The sequence below is a fragment of the Danio aesculapii genome, chromosome 8, assembly GCF_903798145.1.
Source record: "Danio aesculapii chromosome 8, fDanAes4.1, whole genome shotgun sequence".
Taxonomy (NCBI): domain Eukaryota; kingdom Metazoa; phylum Chordata; class Actinopteri; order Cypriniformes; family Danionidae; genus Danio; species Danio aesculapii.
In genome coordinates, this window is record NC_079442.1 from 44,063,669 (window position 1) to 44,083,732 (window position 20,064).

Consider the following 20,064-nt stretch of genomic DNA (forward strand, 5'->3'; position numbering starts at 1 on the left):
TTAATTATTTATTTAGGTGCACTGCTTTAAATCCTGGTCACCGCTTTTGTCTTTTACATTTAAAAAAATATAGTTATAAAGTTGTTTATTTATGTATGCATTTATTTTTTTACAAATCTATTTTTAAAGCTAATGTTACCAATAAAACAAAAACAATTCAAATAAACAATAAGCAACTAAATAATATTCTCAATGTTAACTAATTACGCTATATATATTTTTCCTTATCCTCCTATAGCCCAAGCAGATTGGCGACGATTTCTGCGGCCTGGTCTTAAATCAGCCTCTCGGGGGGCTGATGGTGATCGAGGGCATTCCTCTGTTTGATGACCGCACCGACGGCATGGCATCAGTGGCCGCATACACATACGGAGACCATTCAGTGGTGTTTGTGGGCACTCGCAGCGGACACCTCAAGAAGGTAAGATCCAGCCAATCAGCTTTTTACAGTTACACCGGGCTTTTCTTGGCTTCCTCTTGCTGCTGCTACTTGATTGTGAAGTCGTAGTGATATAAAGTTGTGCGTGAGTGATTTTGGTTATATTTGAAGTGCACTGACTGACTAATCCGTCAAAAACTCCTCTAATCCCTCGGTGATGCTGTGCTGCATCTGAAGCCGAAAGCGTGCACGGCTCATGTTGCTTCGCTACTTGGAAATCTTTCAGAGGGAAACTGGAGATTCAGTGGGAAACTGAGACTTGTTTTCATCTGTAGGGAATTGATCGGTTTGTGATTTGTCAGTGGAAAGTGTTTTTTATTGAAGCCGTAGTGACATTGGCTGAGAATGAAATGTTTTGTTTGTAAAATTCAAACATATTTATGCAATTTTGAAAGGTTAGCAAACTGAAAATAGTGTAGACTACATTAAGAAGACAAATGGAGGCAGTTTTGGATTTATATTGGTGTAAAAACTAGAATGATGTTTGAATTTTTAGTCCTCATTCGAATTGGAAGGATCGAATAGTTTTTTTTTAAAGATTATCCATTATGCCATTTTTTAAAAGATGTAAAAAGTCTCTGATGTCCCTAGAGTGTGTATGTGAAGTTTCAGCTCAAAATACCACACACATTTTCTATAAATCTTTGAAACTTAGGCTTGAATCCATATTGTGCCATTTTGGTGACTGTCGCTTTAAATTCAAATGAGATTGTGCTTTTTTTCAGAAGAGGGCGGAGCTAAAAACACTGTGTCAGCATAGTGGCAAATTCAAAACTGTAATGGCCGAGGACTGCTGAGGGCTCTCTATGCTAATGAGGGAGAGATAGTCACTAATGGGCAGGGATTTCCACCTTTGACATGTACAAAGGGAGAATGTCAATCAAAGTGTTTCTGCAGACTGTTGTTATGAAGTGCGATTATAAAAAGTAGAGTTAATAAATTTTAACCATTAAGAGGCTGGCTAAATTCACACACCGCTGATGAACAATTGTGTTTAAACCCCTTATAAAAGTGATTTTTACATAATAGGCCCCCTTTAAATAATAGATTACTCAAATTACAATTTGCTGGTCATTTACTCTCGCTCAGGCTGTCCATGATGCTTTTTTTTTGTTAGTTGAACAATACATTTTTTAAATGTATAAATTATGGTTGCTGGTGATTTCAAAAATGCAAATCAATGACCCCCCAGCACTTTTAAAAGTAAAAAAGGGCAAAACAAAATATTTTTTATCGCAATTTAACTAATTTAATGATGTTTCAACTTAATTTTGTCAAGTTGTAAAATCTGTTTTAAATGGTATTAATGTAATTTTAAGTTTTAGTTCACATCCCCCCCCCAAAAAAGAAAATTCTGTCAATCTGCTTAAGTTCACCTGAAACGGCTTCTGGGCTATATCAAGCTGTATAGGGAGACTCAACAAATGGTAATAAACGCTTACAAAGCAATGTAAACCACTAATATATATATACACTAATATATATATAAATATATTGTTAGAATATTGAGGTCTGTGATGCAGAAAGTCCAGAGACTGGTGTGTACACCATGATTTCATATCAAATTCACTTAAAATTGGTTATAAACCATTTTCTCAATTCAAATTAATAGCGACTTAGACCCACAAGTAGCATTTCATACGTCATGACTTGACTTAAGCAAGTTTCATTTTTTAATCACATAATTTTTTTTGGGGTGAACTAACCTATTAGGTTAAACTCATAAGGTAAGCTTGATTCAACTTATAAATTCAAGGCAACCTTGTAATTTTTTTTTTTTCAGTGTGGCTGATAAAAAATATATATCTCTGGCTGGTATGTTCTCTCAGGTCATTGGCCATTGGCCGGTGTGTTAGATTGTTAGATTTCGCCCCAGTCTGACCTACAAAAAACAAACAAAAAAACTTTTTTCTTCATTCCACCACGTTCACAAACCTCCACCAAAGCCTTAATAAAAGCAGCACCTTGTGACTCAATCCTCCAGACCAGAGCAGGCAGCAGCTGTGGATGTTTAAAGAATAATATGCCCACTGGTGAGTTTATGATGGCTCTCCACAGAAGTTACTAACTTTTTTCCCCCTGAAACAACAGCTTGAGTCGTTCATAGCCCGTGTTTCGGCCCTTATAAGCGCAGGGAACCTCGAGGGAGCTAAAGCCAGAAAGGGTGGAGTCACTTTTTCGGGCGCTCGTAAATAGTTCAAGCTGTGTATGAAAAAAAACTGAGGGAAAGAAAGAGAGAAACCGAGTCGGCATTAAAGTTTAACATTACTCAGCAGCCTGACATGAAGAATATTTATTCACAGTGACGTAAAGCATAAAGTTCATTGAGAGAATTAACAGAAGATACTGTAGGTAAATATACACTTTAAAAATGCTGGGTTCCACACTATTCATTAATTTTGTCCCAAAACAAATCTATTAGGTTAATTTAATCATTTTTACAAATTTAGGTATAAAACCTCCAAAAATGTAACAATGGTGTTGTTTCAATTCATTTTATATAAGTAGTTTGAACAAGCTGCATAAGTCAATCCCCAGTTGATTGATCATGTAAAGAATTGCGATCATTAGAGGTTTTATGTTTAAATATGCAGTTGAGGTATTATTTAATAATAATTCTAGCGCAAAAACATGAACAATGGATTAAGTAATGTTACATTTTTTTGTCATGTTTTTACAGAGATTATTATCTATTATCATCACTCTATAATTCAGAAAGTGTAAAAAATATGTTAACAGTTTAGAAAGAAAATGTAAAATTAATATTATATTATTATTATTTTTAAATATCTGACCAATAGATTAAGTCTATTTGTATAACTCCATAATGCAGAAAGCATTAAAATATATATATTAACAATTCAGAGAAAACGTATATTAACAATTTTTTAATAAAATAATTTTTTTGCATATAAACAGGCAAACCTGTACAAAAAAATCTTGCTTCCCTTTTTTGTTGACTCAACTTAACTTTTCTAGTCATCATAACATCAAACTGAATGAAATATTAAGTTACGTTTATGTTAAAAAATCTGACCAATAATCTATTTATATAACTATTTGTGCAACTTAATAATTCAGAAATTATAAAAAATATAAATTAACAATTCAGAAAAAGCTTATATTAACAATTTTTGAAGAAAATAAAATGTTGCATATAATCAGGCAAACTATTTACACTGAAAAAAAAAATCTTGTTTGCTTTTTTTTTTAGTTGGATCAACTTTTCTAGTCAATGCAACTGTTGGCAGTTCATTCCGCTGTGGCGACTCCTGATTAGTAAAGAGACTAAGCTGAAGGAAAATGAATGAATGAATTTTTCTAGTCATCGCAACTTGGCATCAAACTGACTGAAATATTAAGTTAAATTTTGTTTTTATAAATCTGAACAATAGATTAAGTCTATTTGTGTAACTATTTGCATAACTCCATAATTCAGAAAGCATTAAAATATATATTAGCAATTCAGAAAAAAAGGACATCATCTTTTTGTTTTAAAAAAATGTTATTGAATGTTATCAGGCAAACTACACTGAAAAAATCTTTTTTTTCTTGAGTTGACTCAACTATTAACCCATGTACTGCACTTGACTCGATTTGCGGTGAAGCTTAAATCAACTTAACATCAAAGTGACTGACTGAAAATATTAAGTTTAACTTTAAATTATTAAGTTTAACAAAAAAAAACTAGGTGATGTAAGTTAAAGTAACATAAAACTTTTGTTGTCATGATGTTTTGTCATCATTTTTACAGTGATATCAATCTGTTAAAATCGTATAATTTTATTATATCAAGTTTAAATCTTATAGTTAAACTTGTACATCTATACTATAGAATGTATTCTACATAACAAAATATATTTATTAAATAAATCTGTGAAGTTTGGTGTATGTAAGTGGTTCTGTGCAGGGAAAACTCATTTTGAGAAATTAAAAAATGTAAAAAAAAGTTTATACATGCAGAAATGGCTAAAAGAAACATTTAGAAGTGCATTTTAGATGTTTTCTTTTTATTAGAATGAAAAAAATTTAAACAAACAAAAAAATAGTTGAATTATATAAGTTAAAGTCACGGGTTAGCACTGTCACCTTACAGCAAGTACAGTAGGTCACTGATTCGAGTCCTGGCTGAGCCATTTGGCGTTTCTGTGTTGAGTTTGCATGTTCTCCCCGTGTTGGGGTTTCTTCTGGGTGCTCCGGTTTGCCCTACAGTCTAAAGATATGTGGTATAGGTGAATTGGGTAAACGAAATTGGCTGTAGTGCAGGGGTGTCCAAGCTCAGTCCCGGACGGCCAGTTGTCCTTCAAAGTTTAGTTCCAAACGTGAACACACCTGAACCAGCTAATCAAGCTCTTTCTTGTACACTAGAAACTTCCAGACAGTTTGGACACCCCTGCTTTAGTGTATGAGTGTGTGTGAGTGAATGTGAGTGTGTATGGGTGTTTTCCAGTACTGGGTTGCAGCTGGAAGGGCATCCGCTGTGTAAAACATGCTGGAATAGTTGGCGGTTCATTCCGCTGTGGCGATCCCAATCAGGGACTAAGCCGAAGGAAAATCAATGAATAAATGAGTTACAGTACTTTAAAACATTTGTTGTCATGACTTTTTCTCATGTCGTTTTTACAGTGTACACACACATCACTCTGTTAAAAACTTTAGAATATATTTATGAATAAATCCATGACATTTGGTCTATGCAAGTTCTGCTGTGCAGGAATTTTTTTAAGTGTATACATGCAGAAATGTCTAAAAGAAATCTTTGTAAGTGCATTAGGGATGTTTTCTTTTCATTAGAATGAAATTAATTTAATGTAATGCCAGAAAATAAAGGTAAAAAAATCTCAAAATGAAATAACGGGGTGTCTAACCTTAAAGGAATTAGATTAGATGTTGAGGCCAATGAAATTGCTCCGAGAAGCTGACTTGGCTCTTTCTCAGCAGACATCATAATTAAAACGAGGTAGATGGGGAGGAAAATCTGCTCCAGTGTCTGGTGTGTGTTCACGTTCCAGCACTCAACTGGAGAATATAAATGCGATCGCATCCATTTCTCCGGTCAGATTGAGGGAGCCGGGCTTTATCCTGTGGGAGCTGGATTATTTGTGTCCGAACATGTCCTGATATACCTCTCAAAACCCTGGTGCGATCGCCACCCATCAAACTGTTTGGAAACTGAAATACATCTGGAGATTGAGTTCGACTTCTTGCATGGTAGCTGTGGCATTGTTTATTGTGAAAGGGATAGTTCGGCCAAAATGGAACAAGCTTCTGTCTTTCTGAACAACAAAAAGGATGTTTTAAAGAATGTAGGTTGATTGCACCCATTGGCTTTCATAGTAGGAATAAAAATACTATGGAAGTCAATGGGTGTCAGCTATCAGCAGTCTTCAAAATAATATCTTTTGTGTTCAACAGAAGAAAGAATCTCAAATCGGTTTTTAACAATTGAATGGCGAGTAAATGATGGGAGAAAATGATGTCATACTTGCCAAATCTGTACAGTGTTATTCATGTTTACATTCTGAATGTATTATGTAATTAGTCTGATTACACGCAACATTTTCAAGTACAAAAGCCTGGTCCTGATATTTCATTATATTGATAAATAAGGAATAAGTTGCCAATTAGAATGGCACAGACTCTATTTTTAAATAGTTTTGATGTTGTAAGCTTAAGTTGTAAAGCTGTTTATTTTTATTCTAAGTTAACAAATTTTGAAGTTTTTATAAATGTTTTATTTAGTGGTATTTAAAAAGACCATACATAGCAGTACACAATGAATGCAGAAATACAGATATACAAATACAAGAAATAGAAATGCAGAAACCCACTTTTACTTTCCTTTAAAGCTATACAGCTATACACTATACACTTTATTAGGTACACCTTACTAGTACCTGGTTGGACCCCATTTTGCCTTCAGAACTGCCTTAATTCTTTGTGGCATAGATTCAACAAGGTACTGGAAATATACCGCTGAGATTTTGGTCCATATTGACATGATAGCGTCACACACTTGCAACAGATTTGTCGGCTGCACATCCATGATGTGCATCTCATGTTCCACCACATCCCAAAGGTGCTCTATTGGATTGAGCTCTGGTTACTGTGGAGGCCATTTGAGTACAGTGAACTCATTGTCATATTCAAGAAACCAGTCTGAGATGATTCACGCTTTATGACATGGCACGTTATCCTGCTGGATGTAGCCATCAGAAGATGGGCACACTGTAGTCATAAAGGGATGGACATGGTCAGCAACAATGATCAGGTAGGCTGTGGCGTTGACACAATGCTCAGTTGGTACTAATGGGCCCAAAGTGTACCATTACATCACCACCACCAGCCTTAACCGTTGAAACAAGGCAGGATGGATCCATGCTTTCATGTTGTTGACACCAAATTTTGACCCTACCATCCAAATGTTGCAGCAGAAATCGAAACTCATCAGACCAGGCAATGTTTCTCCAATCTTCTATTGTCCAATTTTAGTGAGCCTGTGTGAATTGTAGCCTCAGTTTCCTGTTCTTAGCTGACAGGAGTGGCACCCGGTGTGGTCTTCTGCTGCTGTGGCCCATCCGCCTCAAGGTTGGAGGTGTTGTGTATTCAGAGATGCTCTTCTGCATACCTCAGTTGTAACGAGTGGTTATTTGAGTTACTGTTGCCTTTCTATCAGCTCAAACCAGTCTGGCCATACTCCTCTGGCATCAACAAGGCATTTGCACCCACAGAACTGCCACCGACTGGATATTTTCTCTTTTCGGACCATTCTCTGTAAACCCTAGAGACGGTTGTGCGTGAAAATCCCAGTAGATCAGCAGTTTCTGAAATAATCAGACCAGCCCGTTTGGCACCAACAACCATGCCTCATTCAAAGTCAGCAGGTGTACCTAATAAAGTGGGCGGTGAGTGTACATCATGATTTATTCAATGCAGAATAATTGAGAAGTTATAATTGACAAATTATCCCAACATAAATCCCATCATACCTTCTAACTATCCCATCAAAAAAATGCTAATAAATTTAGAAAATTCTAGCGTAATATAAGACTAAAGATCACAGCTGAAAAAAAATTACTTGGTGGCATTTTAAGATGTTGAAATTTAAATTTTACATTAGTTATAAAGATATTTGTCCTGAGAACATAAGAAAGAAACCCTGACAGGCTTTGGAACAAATGCCTAAATGATAAATGACGGTAGACTTTTGATGTTTGGGCGAACTGTCCCTTTAATAAACCAAACCCACAGCTCTGATAATAAGCAGCTCTGTTTGTTGATGGAGATTATACGACATTCCCGAGATCCTCCTCCATCCATATGGCCTTCAGATTGACTGCTAACATCACAACAAACAGACTTGTGAGTGTTTGTATTCTCTCATAAACATTGTGTCAGGATGAAACTCTAAACGGTTTGTTTGCGGATCTGCTCGCTGTTATGCTTTCAGACTATTAGAGGCTGCTGGTTATCATTTCATACATGTACAGCGAGTGTGTTCATCCATGAACAGGAGAGTGTGTGCGGACTGGTTTTAGCTGGAGTCGCTGGGAAAAGCTATAATTTCCTCAACACACCCTGAGGCTTAAAATGTGCCTGGATTACTGTTTGTATGTGCCTGCAGTTAATCAAAGGAATATATTTCATATCGAGAACTAAAAGTCGAAATTGTGCAACTTGGTGGAGAAGCAGTGTAATGTTTAATGCTTTACATAAAAGGGTTTGAAGGTAGATGTTTGGCATTTTTAAAGCTTGAAATATATTTGACTGCCATCAAAAATAAGATCTTGTAATAAAATAGGTTTACATGTATGTATATTTCCCATTATTAATTTATATAGTTTTTTTTACATTAATTTATATTATATTGCGCTGTATTTTGTTATAGTTATATTATAATATATTAATTTTTATTATATTCATTTGAAATTATATTATATTTTATTATATTATATTATATTATATTATATTATATTATATTATATTATATTATATTATATTATATTATATTCCGCTGGCATCTGCTGCGTAAAACATGTGCTGGATAAGTTGGCGGTTCATTCCACTGTGGCGACCCCGTATTAATAAAGGGACTAAGGCAAAATGAATGAATTATATTGCATTATATTATATTATATTATATTATATTATATTATATTATATTATATTATATTATATTATATTATATTGCATCATATTATATTGCATCATATTATATTATATTATATTATATTATATTATATTATATTATATTATATTATATTATATTATATTATATTATATTATATTATATTATATTATATTATATTCAAAAAAAATTCCTTATTTTAAAGAGTAGTAAAATAATAGCTTGAGCATTTTAGTTTGTGGTTGCTTACTAAAAATTAAATGAGATTATTTAAATTAAATATTATGTACGATTATTATATATGATAATTGAAATGAAATATATTTGCCTTTTTAAACCTTTTATCACTTAATTAAAACATACAATTAAAAAACTAAAAAAGCTACCACTAAAATGGCATTGAAAAAGTTTTTAAAGCGAAAAACTGCAAAAAAAATGTGTTGTAAATATTACAAAATATACAAAAAAGTAATTTTGTATGGCTTTTTAAATTTAACTCCATTTAAATTATACACATAAAATATATATAAATAATCCAATTAAATAACCATGTTTTATTGACAGTAAAATTTTGACACATTGACAATAAAATGTATATATTTTATTATATTATTGTTATTTATTTTTTATATTTAATTGTATTAAACTTATTTTTAAAAAGGTCTTATTTGTTAATGCTGTCATGTTAAATATTTAACCATTTGGAAATAAAGAAACAAAACCTTTTTCTCAACATTTTTAAAATAATTAATTTGTATAAAATATTTTACTATAATTGGTGGAATAATGGCATTTCTTTATGCCAATTCAGGGTTATACACATTCACTGGACACTTTATTAGGTACACTTTACTAGTACAGGTTTGGACCCATTTTTGTCTTCAGAACTGTCTTAATCATTCAACAAGGTGCTAGAAATATTCCTCAGAGATTTTGGTCCATATTGACATGATAGCATCACGCAGTTGCTGCAGATTTGTTGGCTGCACATCCATGATGCGAATCTCTCTTTCCACCACATCCCAAAGGTGCTCTATTGGATTGAGATCTGGTGACTGTGAAGGCCATTTGAGTACAGTGAACTCATTGCCATGTTCAAGAAACCAGTCTGAAACGACTGGTGCTTTATGACATGGCGTGTTATCCTGCTGGAAGTAGCCATCAGAAGATGGGCACACTGTGGTCATAAAGGGATGGACATGATCAGCGACAATACTCAGGTAGGCTGTGGCGTTGACACGATGCTCTATTAGTACTAATGGGCCCAAAGTGTGCCAAGAAAATATCCCCCACACCATTACACCACCATCATCAGCCTGAACCGTTGATGCAAGGCAGGATGGATCCATGCTTTCATGTTGTTGATGCCTGAACTTATTCATCCCGCAATATAGTGGATTTACAAGTTATTTTTTTCCACCACATCTCATCTCTTATTGGCATATGAATAGGCGATTACAAATAACTGGTTTAGCCACAAAAAGCCTCATTTTATCTCTGGGTTGTGTTGTGGTGATTGTGTAGAGTGGTTTTCAGAGTGCTGGTCTACCTGCTATATAATGTGGTGTGGAGAATACAGGAGGATGCTGGGTAATTGCTCCATATCTCCCCTCGCAATGGCTTGTTTGTTTTGGCAGGAGAAAAGAGACGGCAAGCCGCTTTTCTCAAGCTGTACGGAAATCACCCATGAGTCTTTAGTGCTTCCTGTCCCTGCTAGTCCAGTCAGTCGGGACATCGCTTTTTGACTGCTGTAGTCAAAATACTGTGTGACCATAAAAAAAGAGCTTGTTTTTTTAGCAGTGTTTTAATTGGCTTTGACATTATTAGCTCATACTTAGCGATGGTAAATGTTGTCCACAGTTATTACTTTAAACAGTCTGTTTTATTAAGAATATTCAGACATGTAAGTGAAAGATCATACAACTGTACATTGTGAGATGTAAGTAACACTACTGTGAGATGCACACTACAGATACACAGCATAGAGGCTTGTGGGTTTGTTTAGTAAGTTAAGAGTCTTTACTTTACTTTTTGGCTGGTAATCTCCCTTTGCAAATTAGACAGGTTAGCTTAGGATAGCAACCACTTTCAGAAATGATTGATTTATTAGACTATATATGTTATATAATATATATGCCCTTGCTTGAATTTAATCAGTTCTTTAAAAAATGATTAGTCTAACTCGTTATAAATTATTATTAAAAATAATAATTTCACGGAATTATTGTTAGACCTAATTTAATCTATTTTATGTTTAGTTGTATTTATTTAAAGTCTTATTAGAATTTTATCATCATGTTAAATGTTTAAACATCAGGAAATAACCATACAAGAAACAAACCTTTTTTTAAACATAAAATTTTAATTTATAAAATATTTTGGCATAATGGTATATTAATGGAACTTAAGTTAATCAAAACATTTCTTGTCGTGACCTTTTTAATATCAAAGTCAAATTTGAATATGTTTTGAATGTAAGTATTTCAACATTACACTTTCATCTAAATCAGGGGTGTCAAACTCGGTTCCCTGGAGAGCCGCAGCTCTGCACAGTTTAGTTCCAACCCTGCTTCAACCCACTTACCTGCAGGTTTCAAACAAGCCTAAAGGACTCAATTAGTTTGATCAGGTATTTAATTAGGGTTGGAACTAAACTGTGCAGAGCTCCGGCCCTCCAGGAATTTGACACCTGCGATCTAAATACTAATCAACATGTCAAACATTTCAAAACAATATATTGTAAATAATGTAATTGTTAAATGCAAATTTTAGATTATCAGCGTCATACCAGTAATATTTATTTATGCATGTAAAAATAAACTAACTCATGCACCTAGGAATTTACTGGCTTCAACATTTAGCATTTCATGATGATTTTATTTCGTTGTTTTTTGATTTGTTTTGTGTTTGTTTTCATTTTATTTTGTTTTTATTTTGTTTATTTTTATTAATTTAATTTAATTACATTTTTATTTTGTTTTTATTTTATTTTCATTTAGTTTTGTTTTTATTTTGTTTCTTTTTGTGTTGTTTTGTTTAGTTTTTAATATATTTTTTTAATTATTATTTTTTATTTTGTTTTGTTTTATTTTATTTTCATTTAGTTTGGTTTTTATTTTGTTTCTTTTCATTTTATTTAGTTTAGTTTTAATTTTATTTGTTTTATTGTTATAGTATTATATTTTATTTGTTTTTTATTTTATTATTAGTTTTTATATATTTTCATTTGTCATTATTTTATTTAGTTTTGATTTTATTTTCAGTCATATTCTTTTCGGCTTAGTCCCTTTATTATTCTGGCGTCGCCACAGCGGAATGAACCGCCAACTTATCCCGCATATGTTTTACACAGCGGATGCCCTTCCAGGTGCAACCCATCACTGAAAATCATCCATACACACTCATTCACACACGTACACTATGGACAATTTAACTTACCCATTCACCTATAGCACATGTCTTTGAACTGTGGGGGAAACCAGAGCACCCGGAAGAAACCCACGTGAACTTGGGGATATCATGCAAACTCCACACAGAAATGCCAAGTGACCCAGCCAAGGCCAGAACCAGCAACCTTCTTGCTGTGAGGTGATCGTGCTACCCATTGTGCCACCGTGACGCCTCTTGATTTTATTTTATTTTGTTTTGTTTGTATTATTTAATTTATTTTACTATCATTATTATTTTTGTTTATTTGCAAATTTACTCTGCCACCATGCCGTCAATTCAAAACCGTATCTTTTTGTCCCATCCGTGTGAAACACTGCATTGATGTCTCTGAACTGCAGTAATAATCTACCAGTCTGCACCGGCAGGAATTCTCTGCCTCCTGTTGTACTTTTTACAAGCGACTGTTTAAACCAGTAGCCTGACAGCAGCATTTCCAGCCACCTCAGATATTCAGCAGCAAACGCAACAGCAAATGAAAATAAATCCGGGCTGCTATTTTGCCCTGCACCTGTGCTGTTCACATGCCGAAGGATCCTGCCGTCTCAACCATATAATCTGACCGCTGGGAAATAAACCCAAGCTTGTCAGGATATCTTTTTTTTATTTTTATGGCACACCTATGCTGAGCGTGAGTGTGCGTATATGATATGTGTGTGTTACATGCAGGAATGGATGTATGTTATGCCGTTGAATCTTTAATCGGATGTTTTTCTGTTGGTTTATGGTGTACAGTGTGTTTAGCAGGTAAGATGTGAAGGTAAATGTAGTAAATCAGCTGAATGGCCCATCACACCGCTGACCTCTTGTCCCCTCGACCTTGTGTTTGCTGTACTGTTCACAAAAGCAGGAAGTCATCACTACTAAATATACTGAATGCTCTCTGCTGGTTTTAAAAATAGTTGGTGAGTGAAACAGAAGGCATTTTTTCCAGTATAACACCTTTAAGCCATTGTGTTCAATGAGGTCGTTTCCAGGAATATATTGCATTTTTTTGTACCAAAAAACAAAATCTATATATGTGAAGAAAAACATCTTACTAGCATTTATAGCAGCCAGAGTAAAGTTGATCCATTTAGATTGGCTGCTAACTCTATTAAACCATTAGATTGGCTGCTAACTTTATAAAACCATAAGATTTTATTTTATTTTATTTTATTTTATTTTATTTTATTTTATTTTATTTTATTTTATTTTATTTTATTTTATTTTATTTTATTTTATTTTATTTTATTTTATTTTATTTTATTTTATTTTATTTTATCTCCGGTTTCCCCCACAGTCCAAAAACATGTGGTATAGGTAAAATGGGTAAGCTAAATTGTCCGTAGTGTATGTGTGTGAATGGTAGTGTATGGGTGTTTCCCTGTGATGGGTTGCAGCTGGAAGGGCACCCTCTACGTAAAACATATGCTGGATAAGTTGGCGGTTCATTCCGCTGTGGCGACTCCTGATTAATACTAAGCTACTAAGCTGAAAAGAAATGAATGAATGAATGAATGAATGAATGAATGTTTTTAATTTATTTAGTTTTATTATCTTTTTATTTTTATTTTATTATTTGCTAACTTTTTTATTTTTATTTGTTTTTATTTTATTTTTATATTATTATTATTTATCAGTTTTTGTTTGTTTTTTATTTTATTTAGTTTTATTTGTTTTTATTTTATTTAGTGATTTATTTTTAATTTTCATTTTATTTATTTGTAAATTTAAATTTTTATGGAAATGCATGTTTAAAAGGTCATGTTACTGTTTATAATTTGTAATTGTTTTATTTTTTAACATTCTTTTATTTATGATTTTATTTTTACAAACACAAAGAAAATTCTGAAAGTTTTACATATGTAGAACAAATAGGAAAATATGCACGCACACACACATACAAATATATATATATATATATATATATATATATATATATATATAAAATAAAATAAAATATTTAAATGGAACAAAATTATAAATTCTAAAACTGCAACTGCAAACTCAAAAGTATAATGAAAAATATCATACTTTTATTTTTATTATGCTTCTATCTTTGGGTTTATATAAGATTTTATAATTTTTAAACACTTTTTATTACAAAACATTCTTCACAAATCAACAATAATATATTTTAATTAATTTTAAAAACATTTTAAATTATTTAATTAATCCTTAGTATTTTGCAAGAATATTTGTATAATTTTAACTTTAATATAATTATGAATGAATATTAAAATTGAACTGTTAATAATAATAATTACAATATACTAGTGGTGCTAAATTATTATTATAATGTCTTTTAACCGAATATAATACATTCATTCATTCATTTTTCTTAGGCTTAGTCCCTTCATTTTCAGGGGTTTCCACAGTGGAATGAACCTACAACCTGAAATAATACCTTATAAAAAAACAAGAACAATTCACCATCAATCTTAGATCAGCTGTTGAGAAAGCGATTCTGCTCAGACAGGATCTTACATGACTCCAAGGTTGTTCATCACATTTGAAATGGAAGGTCAGCTCCAGCCCATTGCATTGTGGGATACAGTATCTTCAGCTCTTCTGTATTGTATTATTAGTATTTTCTTTACCAAATTCACTTCGTTGAATTGTACATATACATTTGTAATTATGTTCGTATCTATCTGCATACCTCTGATTATTAATAGCAATTTGTACATTCGTCTATTGTATACCTTTGTTCATAGTTAATACAACCTGTATAAAATGTTCATAGTTCATCCATCAGTAAATATCACCATAGCTATTGCAATCCTGCTTAGACCTAAACTGCATTTCGTTGCCTTTTACGTGTAGTAATGACAATAAAGTTGAATCTAATCTAGTAAGAGTAGCATGCTAGCGTACTACAACATATGCATTTTTATTATTATTATTTTTTTCTCAAATGAAGAAACGTATCCTATTACACACGCCGCCCGTGATGCAGAGTGATCATGTTTATGTTTTATAAAGATAAATAGGCCAGGGTGAAAAATTCTCATTCTGCAGCCTCTCCTAGACGTATGATACATGATTGAATCCGGCAGATTAGTGTCCCTGTCGCAGTGTTCAAATTGATTAATGCCTTTTAAAAAGCGTCAAATCCCCGTGCTTCGGCTCTAGCGTGCGCTGCGGCTCGCACAATAACCCAGCTTTTCTTTCCGAGCACCATCAACTGAGTCACTCTAATCCTCATAATCATGCATGAGCTGCAAGTATTTTAATTTCTTCTTCATCATCACCTGCCTTCATTTTTTTCCCCTCCGCTTTTACATTTTCGCCATGTTAGCATCTTCGACTGGAGCTGAACTCCTCTAGCAGGTCAGGAATGACCACTCCATCGGCCATTTTGTGGCTCATTTTGGCTCTATTCAAATCCGAGAGTGTGATCAGGCTGGAAATTGGAGCTAATTTAGCAGCGTAAATCAGCAGAGAAGAGCGCAGCGCGGGCGTGGAAATGGCCGGGAGGCTGATTTACGAGCAGCTCGGCCCTCAGCCACGTTTGATCATGGATAAATCTGTTTGCCGTAAATCCGCTGTCACCAAACGAGGTGGGGAGAGAAATGAGGCGTTTTTTTTTCGACCTGGGATGCATTACAAGCGCTTGACAATAACGAAGCTTCTTGATCAGCGCTCGTCTTTAACATTAAGAACTGTCAGATTCTTCGTTAAAGGAATGAGGCACGCAAAAATGACAATTTGCTGTTAATTTACTCACCCTCATGACCATTTAAGATGTAGGGAGGTCTTTGCCATGATTAAAGAATATTTTTTACTGAAATTGGGGTTGTTGGTGATTCATAAAATGCAAGTCTATGGTTATGGGTACTTTGAGAGTCCAAAAAACTAAATATATTTTCGTGGCTACTGATATATATAGTCTTGTGAATCAAAACACTGTTACTAGAAACTAAAGAGTAGGTTTACTAGATGGAGACCATATTTTTAGAATTTAAAGAAATCGTCAATGATAAAATTGAAGAGCTAAAATTAAAGGTCTAAAATTGACAATAAAATTCACTCTTCAATTCAACTGAAACGCAAAATCACAAAATGTAGGTACATTTTGAAATCAACTTGGTCTTTATGAATTAAAACTTTTATTTTAATCGATTAAATTAGTAATTAGAGATTAGTAATATATATGTAAACACTGCAAAATGTTGTCTCAAACTCAACTGGGACCACATTAGGGATCAGGAAAGGTCTATGAGCCTGGACTCGAACTCAGGACGCCGAAACTGAACTTTATTACACTATTACGAGACATATCCCACAAGACACGAGACTAGGTTCAAGAGAATGTGACTATATTTGTAGACTTTAAATAAATTGTCAATGTTTTCTCAAGAACTAATTGGCAAATGATTGCAAATTTGGGATTAGAAAGGTCAATGTGCACCAGGCGTCTCGAGTTCGAGTCCAGGCTCAATGGCGCTATTATACCTTTTATCTAGCTGACAACTTACATAGACATCTAAACACAGCAAATCCAATTTATTCATGCAGCATGACATAGTTTTTATAGTCGCAGGTCACTAGCCATAATAATGCATTCATGCAACACCCTGTAATTTTAATAGACTTTAGAAGCGATAATGTGTTCAATGTTGTGTTCTGCTGCTATTTCAAATATGGTGCTTAGATCAGTTACTATTCAACCTGTTGGTCATGGAAACTCAAGGATCCAAATCTCATTGATTTAAGGCCCATTGCAATGTGACGTAGGAGTTTGGTTTTCTCCACCCACTGAATTGATTGACAGGCGCTCATTAACATGTCACCATAGTAATGCATATAAACATGTCCACAGAACAGGACTTGCAAAGAAACTGGGTCTAAAAGATCTGTTCCAACTCTCTGTAATCAGTAGCAGCAGCTCAAGAATTAGTTTTTCAAGTGTAACCCACTGGTCCTACTGCACCCATTCTGTTCTGAGAAGGGATTGAACCGGTGATTCACTGTATGGGAGTCAGTTGCACAAACAAGGTGGCTAAAAACAATGGCCTCTAGCGTCTGTTGCGAGAGCACCTTTTGAGGTCAGAGGAGTGAGGTTTACCTGCATAGCACTTTGCTACCTGGCCACTGTAGCACTCACCCCCCCTAAACCTCACTCCTACCCTGGACGAGTCTCCACTTTTAGCCCATCCTGCTGTACCCATCCCATTTTGAGCTGGGATTGAATAAGCGATTCTTTGCATGGGAGTTGATTGCTCTAACAAGAAGGCTAAAATCCATGGCCTCTAGTGTCTGTTGCAAGAGCACCTTTAGAGGTCAGAGGAGTGAGGTTTACCTGCATATCACTTCTCTAGCTGGCCTCTGTTACACTCACCCCCCTTAAACCTCACTCCCATCCCGGACGAGCCCCCACATGTAATTCATCGGTCCTACTGCACCCATCCCGTTCTGAGCTGGGATCGAACCGGTGATTCTTTGTATGGGAGTCGGTTGCTCTAACAATGAGGCTAAAAACCATGGCCTCTAGCGTCTGTTGCTAGAGAACATTTTGACATTAGAGGAGGGAGGTTTACCTGCATAGCACTTTGCTAGCTGGCCTCTGTTACACTCCCCTTCCCTAAACATCACACCCATCCTGTACGAGCCCCCACGTGTAACCCACCAGTCCTACTGCACGCATCTCATATGGGATCGAACTGTGGCGGTTCTTTGTATGGAAGTCATAGGAGTGAGGTTTACCTGTGTAGCAATTTGTTACCTAGCCTCTGTTACACAAGTTTAAAACGTTTTAAAACATAGCATGTTTGGAATAAAGACAATAAAATCGCTATAGCATTCATAACCGCTGGAATCACCACAACCGCATAGTTTCAGTAAACGTGTGAGTGTGTGCTGCAAACTTTGTAATGCCATTTGTGTGTGATTCAGAATTTCAGAAAGGCTCGAATAAACTCCATAAGTACATCAAATAAACTTATTAGGTATTTTGCACTCATAAACTGACATAATGCAGGAGAAACAGACTCACTTGGGAACGGTGGGCAGGGAGAAGCAGCTCATTTGCGTTTATTAAAAAATTGTATAATAATTAATCTGACGGGTATTTTGAGCTGAAACTTTTACAGATGCATCCTGGAGAATCAGAATCAGTTTTATTGCCAAGTGTGCTTCACACACAAGAAATTTGTTTTGGCATTCCAGTGTACATGTACACAAAATAAATATGAGAAAAAAAAGACGATAAACATTAAACAGAGATGCAGTTAGTCAAAAAAGATCTGGATGTGGAATTGTGTGTACAGATTTGTTATAAATATACAGGTTATAAGGTGCTGTGCACAAATGCGTATGGAGAAAGTATTGCATTGTATATTGTTATAAGGTGCTGTGTACAACTACGTATGAGAAAGTATTGCGACTTTGATTTAATCAGTGTGCAATAGAAAGTTATACTCCAGATTGTTGTGGACGGTTTGTTAATCAGTGTTTTTTTGGACACTCTGAGCTGATAGTTGTTGACTTGAATTCTGTGAATCCCCAAGGACCTCAGTTTCAGCTAAAAAAATCTTTCTTAATGTTCTACTGAAGTAAATAAGTCGCCTACATCTTTGATGGCCTGCTGGTGTTTAAATTACCAGCTTATTTTCATTTTTTTTTTAATTTTTGGTTGAACTATTCCTTTAATTAGAGGACTGGTTGTACCTGGGTAAACAGATGTGTTGCTGTCCTCGGCGGAGCAGCGACAGGATGATTTCTCGACGCCGCTGAGCTCATGTTGACGTGTTTGGAACATCTGAGAGCTTGCTAAATTTGCTGCTATTAAATTTTGATGCCGCTTTTTTAGGCCACCTTAAGCGTGTTCACTTGCTTTTAAAAGATCATCAATTACTAAAAAGCTTTTTTAAGATCTGAAGTAGTATGTTTATGAAGATCTGCTGCTGTAAGTCGATGCAAAACATGGTAGATTTTTGGTACAAATACATTTTTTTATATACAGCTATGAAATAATTAAGACTGTTTGAAATTTATCAATTTCTCTGCATTTAGTGATTTTAATAGTCATCCACTGTTTCCTTTCGAGTATTTTTTAGACTTTGTTTTAAAGATTTTTCCTTTTTTCCTAATTAATGCTCATTTTAGGCTTTGAACTGTGCTCAGAGTGAGATTGATTTCAAGTCTGTCACCTGGCTAAAATGTCATTGAAATATCAGTGGATTTATTAGAAAGCGAAGTTTAATTCTGACATTTTGTCTGATTGAGCCCCATAGAGTTGTAAACGTCAGGCTGTGTGGACTGTGTGTGTCTGAGACTGCGCTACACTGTAATTGTGTCTGGCATTATAATGATACTGTACAGCATCACAACTGATCGTGAGGTCTACCTTCACTTGTCGACTTTCTAACATGACTGTGTTTGATCGCAGTGTGATTTAAGGATGGGTTTGGTGTACGTAATGGAAAGTTAAGTGAAGAAATGGGGGTCAAGTACCTCTGTTCTGCCTATAAATACAAATTTAGACCTTCATGAAAGAGGCAATGGGTTCATTTTCCTATGGTATCTGCATGACTTACTTTGCAAGCTGTTTGACAATTGGACTTGCTTGTTTTGACTACAGGGATTTTTATTTTTATTTTTTCACCATTGTGCCAGAATATCATACAATGGAATTTTCAAAGTGAAAGATGTTATACAGTGTAATGTATTCTTCTATTATTATAATTATTTTATTATTTTTTAAAGAATATTATTTTAAATATTATTATTATTATTATTATTATTATTATTATTATTATTATTATTATCAGTATTTAGATGTAGGGATGCAACGATTAAACGGTTTCACTATTAACCGTGCTTTACTTCGTCACGATTAATTAATGGTAAAAGCTTCTCAATACTGCGTTTCTGCATGGAACAAAACTACTGCAAAGTTATGCCAACTGTGTGCTAGTTTAAATTTCTGAGCTTGTACACTGAGGCAAATACCCATGCATGCTGGATTAACTATGGCTGAGGCTTTTAACTAAGAGCCGTTTACATATCCCATCTTTTGAGCCCGCAAGTTCGCTATTTCCAATGGAGGGGCGCTGCTTGCACA

The 20,064-nt window shown here is 34.4% G+C and overlaps 1 protein-coding gene across 1 annotated transcript in view; it reads left to right on the top strand.

The window, feature by feature from the left end:
* The window catches only part of plxna3 (plexin A3), a 354,762-nt gene that overhangs the window by 33,503 nt on the left and 301,195 nt on the right, over positions 1–20,064 (top strand). The window contains exon 3 of the mRNA XM_056464035.1: positions 239–421. Within this exon, the coding sequence (XP_056320010.1) occupies positions 239–421 (183 nt within the window). The remainder of the gene's footprint in view (positions 1–238; positions 422–20,064) is intronic.